Here is an 8911-nt window from a genome sequence, read left to right as displayed (position 1 = left end):
CAACATGCAAGTCTAGCCTCGGTTTTCACAATAAGCAATTATCAGTTATGGAAACACGGATATCACGAGGCATCGACCAATGAACAACCAAAAACGTACTTGCAGGCAACATATTAATATACTAGAGCATTCCACATGTAGAAAAGCCTCTAACAAGAATGGGACAGCTCACCCTACCTGGATATGGAGTGCTCGTCCACATTCGGGTTCGTTCCCGACTTTCGATCATTTGTCCAAATCCAAGTGCACACACTCGAGTCCTTTATAATAAAATTAAACCAATAAGTAACTTGACTTCATTATAACTCAACTAACCGAGCAACCAAAACATTTACTTAATTTCCTTATAGTCCATCGGATTATCCTTTAATCGAACAATGATCTAGAACTTGTGTTTGTAGAATTTTCCTTTGGTTGATAAATTCTATTATCCATTCCCAAACAATCCAAATCCAAATGATATAGCATTTGAATCATTTAGGATATGGTGATTATACTTAGCACTTTCACCTTCATTTCTTTACCCTTTTTACTTTAAGAAAACAAATGGCAATTTCCATTCCCGAACAATCCACTTAACGTCGTAAGCTTATCCGGGATATGGAGATCATACTTCGTGTCTTTATGTAATTTGGGTCAACCGGTTTCACCCTTTTTTACTTACTCGTTAACCTTAAATAAATAATTGCATTCCCGAACAATTTGTTTCTCAAATTCATTTCGGGATATGATAGCTATAGAATACTTAATTCAACTTTTAACCCATTCTCAATAATATCATTCACCACACTAATTTACTTGTCAAAACCCACAAAATCGGTCTCTCTTTGTTCATTCTTGTGAAACAACATTTTTCCAAAATTAATAACAGCCAAACCAAATTAATTGACAACCCAAATCTCTCCATACGTTCAAGCATTCAACCACTCTCATCTTTGTTCACTAACATAGCAAGTTCCCAAACACATATCAATATCTTTTCAAATAACCCAAAACACCACAATTCCGCTAAGTATGAACAATACACGGCAAAACAGATCCAAATACCCAACCCTTACCATTTTTCTTCTCCAAACTTGCAGTCAACTTAACATGGCTGTGCTTCACCACCATCAACCATTCGAACCTCTAGCAGAAAAACAATACATTCAGTATTCAACACCTAACCAACTTTACAACCAGGACTGAGTTCAAGGTCCTTACCCTTTTCTCGATGTTAGTCAAATTAACCCAACAGTTCCTCTCTTCTCCAAATTCTCCCAGAATGCAGAAGTCCACAAACCTCATGCTCCAAATTAAACACGAAGTTGTTAGGTTCACTCTACTTAAACCAGAAGCTCCAGCTAAAGAGAAGGGATAAAATCCAGCTTACCAGACGAAAAGAGTAAGCCGGTGGCGCCCACAGCGGCTCTCGGTGGCTCACACACAAGCGGCGGCGCGTGTGGCAGTGTTTGCCGGAATTAGGGGTCAGAACTAGGGGGCTTTGGTTGAAGGAGAGACACTGACTCCATTTTAGGGAGTTTTGGAGCTCGATTTTGACTGTAGGCTAGAAATCGAAGGGTTGCAGAAGCAAAGCCCTCCGTCGACGGCGTGTACGCGACCCTCCGTCGACGGCGTGTACGCGACCCTCCGTCGCTGGTCAGCGTTGAGACTTCACGGTTTTGGTCTCCAGGCCCTTTTTTACTTCGAACCAAGGTGGCGGTGAGTGCAGAAAGTGATCAGAAGTAGCCTTTCCGGCTAGGTGGTCGCATGTAGTGGCTGGAGGAGGTGTATATCTACGGTAAGCTCGGGTTATGGTCGGGTTTTGGTGCCGCATCAACTGGTGGACGCGGTGTGGTGAGATGGTGGCCGGAGATGGTGTTCTCCGGTGGTTGCAGAAGGAAGAAGAAGAGAGAGGGAGCGAGAGGTCAGGGTTGATGCATGGCTTCGATCTCTCTTGGGTTTGGGTCGGATTCAAGTGGTGCATCGATTGGTGGTAGCGGTGATGTGAGGCGGTGGCCGGAGATGGAGTCTCCGGTGATAGCAGAGGGAAGAAGAAGATAAAGAGAGAGATCGGGGAGAGAGAGAGAACGCGGCTGAGGGGGAGAGGAAGGAGAGAATTAGGGTTTGGGTGCTTAAGTTTCTATTTATACTTGTGTGTTGTAAAATGTCGAATTTGCCCTTCCGACGAGTTACGCAATTCTCCTAGCGGATTACTTCCGGGTTTTGGACTCGTAACTTTTCTTTTATTCGTTTTTTTTTCGTCGACAACACCCCTTTTAAATTCTCAACTTCGCCTTAAGTCCAAAACTCGATTTGCTTAAAGATCCAATTCATTTCTTTGTAAAATAACTCCGACAATCCTTTATCTCGGTAACACTTGGCGATCTTTTAGGCCCAAAAGGAAGAGTTTGGCCCAAACTCAGATTATAAGGTCCAAATCATGATCTCGAGACCAAAATAATCTACAAAGTCATTTCCTTCACTTAAATCACCTTGCAAAAATCTTATTGGAGAAAAATTAGCTTTTAAAATTAAACAAAATTTTCGGGGGCTCACAAATCTGAAGGTCTGCATTTTGGTATGGGTTGATTTGGATTTTCTAAAAATCGAACATCCAAACTTTGGAGCTGAGTTGAGTACAGTAATGGGGAACTGAGGCTTGCAAATGGGTTTAATTGACATGATTTTCCTTTCGGAATTGAATCAGGAGGAGGAGAAACAGAAAGGGTTGGTTCTGTTTTGGGTTCTTTTGAGTAAAGCTTGGGACTTTCTTGGTGGGTTTCGGTGTTTGATTTTGTACTAATTTTCAAATTGAAAGAGTCTTCTTCTTCTTCCTCCTCAAATTCATTGTTTGTTACAAGCAAGGGACTGTGAATTGCAATGGGAAAACGATTGGGTTTCTCCATAGTTACAGAGAGATACTCAGGAAGAAAGAGAGAGAAGAGAAGGAAAGAGGAAGAAACAATAAAAAATAAAAGACAGTTCCCTTCGCCTCTGTCAAATTTGACAGCCCAAATGAAAATGTCATTTACACGTCAGATAAGACCCATGGGTTGGAGGGGTTGCAGATGTCTTTTCTAGCCTTTAGAGATCTCCACGTAGATTTGACATATCCATTGGAGATGGTCTTAGCTACGCAGTCTCGAAGGAGGACGTGAAAGGTGTAAAAGAGTTGTTGCCGTTTATGAAAGAGACAGATTTGAAAATACTAGGCGATGCTCTTTCTACGGCTATAAAGAAAGTGCGCGACTCAGATGTGATGATTGAAATTACTAAGTGCATAGTTGAGAAGAACGAGAAACTACTCCTTCGCCATGACCCCATCCGCGGAGTTCCACTTTGGTTGGCTCTGCATGGCAACAAACCAAAAATGGATCACTATCTTAAGTCGGTTACTCCACTTGAAAAGCTAAATAGGAGGGACGGCGCTGAGCTTATTTCTACGGGTTTGAGAGTAAATCGTTTCGGTATGTGAGTTTCATTTATATGACAAATCATTAGTATGACAGGCAGCAGTTTAAATTTTTTCATATGTATGACCATATGTTATATTAATTTCCTCTTTCACTCTACTGCTATAGATATTTCGTTGGAATTACTACAGCGAAATCCAAGATTGGGCATTGCTAGAGACAGCTCCGGTGAATCCCCTTTATATCAATTGGCTAGTACGCGTGATAGATTATTCTTGGATAAGCTCAGAATATGGGAACGATGGATTTAATATTGTTAGTAGTGTTGCTTTCTATCTCTCCTCTGAAGTTAATTTGTAGTATCCACTTGTAGGTTACTGGTCCTCCCCCCCCCCCCCCCATGGTTGGTATGTTGTGCTTGAACGTTGATGGTGCTTATGTTTCTTCATTACAACATGGAGGCATAGGAGGTGTTCTGCGTAATGAGAAGGGTAAGTTTATCGCTGGCTTTGCGTATAGGGTGCCTAATGTGTCTTCTGCTTATCATACTGAGTTGCTTGCTATTAAATCTGGGTTGGAGATCATCCAGACACTTGGTTTGTCCAATATTGCTTTAATGAGTGATTGTTTAGAGGCTGTTAAGGCTGTGACAGAAGAGGACCAAGATTTATCTTCTTTGGGAACTATTGTTGAAGATATTAAAGGTTTGCTAGGTGAATTGCAGTCTATAGGTGTTCATCATACTTATAGAACTGCTAACCATGTTGCTCATAGATTAGCAGGTCTTGGTTTTGATTCTGACATTCATATGGAAAATGGTTCTTTCAAGCTCCAGAGTCTGTTCTGGATGCCCTACAGTACGATTGTAATCGTATGAATCATTAATATAATTTCATCTTTACTTCAAAAAAAAAAAATTTGTAGTATCCATGCATATATAGATTATTTAGAGTATAATCAATGCAAATGTAGATGGAATTCTATCCAAAAGAAAAAATATAACATGGAATTGCAGCTTGCATATCCTTATCACTTAGATAATTTTCTATTTATAGATATTTAAATATAGGACTAATTAAATACTTGTTACTCCTCAAACTTTTCCCTGAAAAACAGTTTAGTCCCTCGCATTTTAAATTAAACTGGATAGTCCTTATTCTTTGCAAATCTCACACAACAGGTCTAAAATGACTATTATACCCCTCATTTCCTTTTTTTATATATATATTTTTTATTTTTCTCTATTTTTTTATTTTATTTTTTTATTTTATTTTACGTTTTCCGCTTAACTCTCTGTCTCTCTCCCTCCCTCTCCCTCCCTCTCTCTCTCTCTCTCCCTCTCTCCATCTCCCTCCAGAGGAGGCAGCTCTCGTCTATGACGGTGCTGCTAGGTCTCTCCGCGGCAACAAGGCCAAGACCAACTTCCTGGCGCCGTTGGACCAGAGGAGATCTCTCCCTCGACCTCAACATCTCCTCTGCCCACTTCGGCCGTCTGGTTGAGTTTCTCCACACCGGCGTCTTGAACGATGTCGTTTGCCCAGCGTAGGAGCGCGACAGCCATGCGAGCCCAAAGTAGCAGCCAGGCAAGTATAGCAACCCCGCGCACAGCAGGCACGCGTGCACGCAGCACAGCCTCGTCACACCACTATGCCCAACTCAGCCAAACCTCAGAGACAAATTCCACCATCTCCACCCAGCTCCGATCCCATTTCCAACAAGCGTACCTCTACCGAGCTCCATTCCTAGTTTCGATCCCATACTTGCGGCTCTCGGAGCCTTGGACCTCAATCAACCTAATCGACTTCAATTGGAGCCCTGGACAGATCAAAATCCGAGCCCGGCGACGTAATTGGGCTGGGGCTTGGCGGTGAGGAAGGCGTCGTTTTGGGTGGAATGGGGTCCAATGCCGAGGTTAGAGAGGAGTGCGGCGTCGTTTTGGGTGGAATGGCCCATCGGAGAATGGGGCGGGGCCGTCGCTGTGGAAGAGAAGAGGAAGAAGAGGCGGGTCACCGTTGGTGAGCGAGAGAGAGAGGAAAAAAAAAAAAAAAGAGAGAGAAAAATAATATAGAAAAAGGAAGTGAGGGGTATAAATGTCATTTTGGACATGTTGTGTGAGATTTGTAAAGAATAAGGACTATCCAGTTTAATTTAAAAGGCGAGGGACTAAACTATTTTTCAGGGAAAAGTTTGAGGAGTAACAAGTATTTAGTCCTTAAATATATATATATGTTGTAAAATGAAAAGTAAGAGAGTTTGAGAGAAGAGAGAAATGACACAGAGAATAGAGTGTGAAGAATGAAGTGATTCTATTCATCTCACAATGAGGTTTATATAGGAGTACCTCGGGTTTATAAAAGGTAACTATTTAACGATTACATCAATTACTCATCTGATTACAATCAATCAATCGCTAATCATATTCTGTTAATCACCAATCAATCTTAATTGGCGTATATCACGCAACACTAATTGCTATTACATGAATAGCCACATTACTATTTACAACACTCCCCTTTGGATATTCCATGTCAATAGTGTTGCTCCTGCTATGCGCTTCTAAGTTGCCTCGTCAAAAAACTTGCCAACTAATAAAAACCCTGTGGGAAAAAAAACAACATTGGTCGAAGGAGAAAAAGAGCACAACGCGCTTGAGTGTGAAGTCTTCTTATCAACACCATAGGTAGGTAGTATGTCTACGAGAGGGATGCATTAGAGTTGCTACACCAAAACCTTGCCCGGTAAACCCAGTGGGAGAAACCCGTGGTCGAAGGGAAAAGATGAGCAAATGCATATATGTCAAATCAAAGCATCTTCAGGATGCAGTAAGTGGGGGTGACCATGCCAAAGATGTGCCTCGTCAAAACCTTGCCAGGTAACAAAACCCAGTGGGACAAAATAACCCTGGACGAAGGACAAAAAGAGTACACGATGGTCAAGTGTGTATGCTTCGGGATACTCCCCCTGATTTCGACTCCCCATGAAAATTACATGTTAGGTAATTCAGATAATTTACGTAGACCAATACCTTGTACATGCTTCTGGAATGTAGACTTTGATAGTGACTTGGTAAAGAGGTCTGCACGATTGTCTTCAGATCGAATCTGCTTGACTTCAATCTTCTGATGCTCCTGTTGTTGCTGATTGAAGAAGAACGTCGGTGCAATATGTTTGGTGTTGTCTCCTTTGATGAAACCCGTCTTCATTTGCTCGATACAAGCAGCATTATCCTCGTGGATAGTAGTTGGTTCATCAGTGGTGGAATACAGTCCACATGTGCTTCGAACATGCTTTGTGATGGCTCTCAACCATATACATTCACGTACTGCTTCGTGAAGAGCTAGAATCTCAGCATGATTCGAAGAGGTAGCAACAAGAGTCTGTTTTGTAGACCTCCAAGAAATTGCAGTATTCCCAATGGTAAAGACATAACCAGTTTGGGAACGCGCCTTATGCGGGTCTGATAGATAGCCTGCATCAGCATATCCAACAAGGCGAGCATCATTATGAGGATCAAGGGGGTTTGATCCATTCCTTGATGCGTAGGGATAGAATAAGCCCATATCCGCCGTACCTCTAAGGTAGCGAAAAATGTCTTTTATGCCATTCCAGTGGCGGCGTGTTGGCACAGAGCTATATCTAGCTAACAAGTTCACATCGAATGAGATGTCCTATCTAGAGCATTAAGCCAAGTACAATAATGCGCCTATTGCACTTAGATATGGGACTTCTGGCACCAATATCTCTTCGTTATCATCATCTGCAGGATGATACGGTTGTCTCTAGACTTCAGACGACCATGGGTGTGCTTGCTTTTATCCTCATTAAAGCATCTTAACATCTTCTGGATGTAATTTGGTTGATGGACCAAAATTTCATCTGCACTCTGCTCGGGCTCCAGGTCGAGACAATAATTTGTTCTCCCAAGGCCTTTCATCTCAAATTCCAATCTTCAGGTGCTTTGCGGTTTCCTTGATCTCTTCAGGAGTATCAATCAAATTTATGTCATTGACATAGACCGCCACAATTCCAAACTAGGAACTTGCTTCCTTAATAAACACACATGGGCATAGTTTATTATTCACATATCCCATCCCAATTAAATATTCACTTAGACGGTTATACCACCTCCGTCTGGATTGTTTCAATCCATAAAGTGAACGCCTCAAAACTAATGAAGAGCGTGTTCCGTGGTCTAGAACTATTTGCATCGGGTATATTAAGTCCTTCAGGAACTTTTATGTATATCTCTGTATCGTGATCCCCATAGAGATAAGCTGTGACCACATTCATAAGCTGCATATTCAGTTTTTCGGAAACTACCAAACTGATAAGGTAGTGGAACGTTATGACGTCCATTACGGGAGAATACGTCTCCTCGTAATCAATCACAGGGCGTTGAGAAAATCTTTGCGCCATTAGACGAGACTTGTGTATCACAATCTCGTTTTTCTCACTACGCTTCCTTACAAATACCCATTTAAATTCTACGGGTTTAACATGGGGAGGTGTATAGGAACAACAAGCCCAAACACCTTTCTCTTTGTCAAGGAATCTAATTCGACCTGGATTGTTTATTTCCTTTTTGGCCAGTCGTCTCTTCATTGATATTGATCAATAAAGCAAGGTTCGATTTCATCGCATATTATAGTTTCGGTGGCCACCGCAAATACTAATATATCATCGATGATAATCTCAACCCGATTCCAAATCCCACTAAATTTACCGAGATTTCTCTATTCTCGGGAGTGGGTTCAAATGTTGGAGCGTCCCCCAACATGGTCTCTTCTAGGACGTACCCATAATCCGGATTTATCTCGTGAGATGAATCAGTTTGAGATCGCGATGTCTAGTGGATTCGTTTGTGCCGGTTTTACCCTCTTCCGGGCATAAGAATCCTTCGAACCTAGTGGTCTACCTCGCTTCTGGGCAGGGACACGTGACTGGTTAGCCGTCATGGTCGTACCTCGTCCATCTGGGATGACATGTCCTATGGGGACGTCTATCCTTGCAGGCACATTTGCAGCAGGTATATATGATCTCGTCACTTTAGCTAGATCAGAGAAAGTGTCTGGGATATTGTATTCTATACTCTATAGATCTAGAATTGTCCGCACTTCACTATTTTCGTGCGGTTTGGGGATCAAGATGAGACATTGTGGGACATTCCATGTTAATTCACGCCGTTCATCAGGAACGGTCATGTTCTTATCTCCCCCTAACGGCGGGAAAACTGTCTCATCAAAGTGACAATCCGTAAATCTAGCGGTAAAGAGATCGCCTGTCAAGGGCTCTAAAGAGCACATAATGGATGAGATTCATAATCGACATATATGCCCATCCTTTGTTGAGGATCTAATTTTGTACGTTGTGACGGCACAATTGGCACTAGGACTACATACCCAAATGCGTGTAAGTGCGAAACATCAGGTTCGTACCCAGTCACCAGCTGTAACACGGAGTAAGGTTGGTAGCAGCGGGCCTCAACGGGACCAACATAGCTGCATGCAAGATCGCAT

At 42.2% G+C, this 8911-nt stretch overlaps 2 protein-coding genes across 2 annotated transcripts; both read left to right on the top strand.

Moving 5' to 3' along the window:
* The first annotated feature begins 3114 nt into the window (after positions 1-3114).
* On the top strand, positions 3115-3706 carry LOC133722980 (uncharacterized). The gene is made up of 2 exons (XM_062149821.1): positions 3115-3449; positions 3564-3706. The coding sequence occupies exons 1-2, from the start codon at positions 3167-3169 to the stop codon at positions 3704-3706; spliced, it is 426 nt and encodes a 141-aa protein (XP_062005805.1). The 5' UTR covers positions 3115-3166.
* Positions 3707-3795: 89 nt separating this feature from the next.
* On the top strand, positions 3796-4272 carry LOC133722979 (uncharacterized). Its single transcript, XM_062149820.1, has one exon. The coding sequence runs from the start codon at positions 3796-3798 to the stop codon at positions 4270-4272; it is 477 nt and encodes a 158-aa protein (XP_062005804.1).
* The last annotated feature ends 4639 nt before the right edge of the window (positions 4273-8911 follow it).

This window comes from Rosa rugosa, chromosome 7 (genome assembly GCF_958449725.1).
Source record: "Rosa rugosa chromosome 7, drRosRugo1.1, whole genome shotgun sequence".
NCBI classification, from domain to species: Eukaryota; Viridiplantae; Streptophyta; class Magnoliopsida; order Rosales; family Rosaceae; genus Rosa; species Rosa rugosa.
Note: the sequence above shows the minus strand (reverse complement) of the source record. Positions and strands in the feature narration are given on the sequence as shown.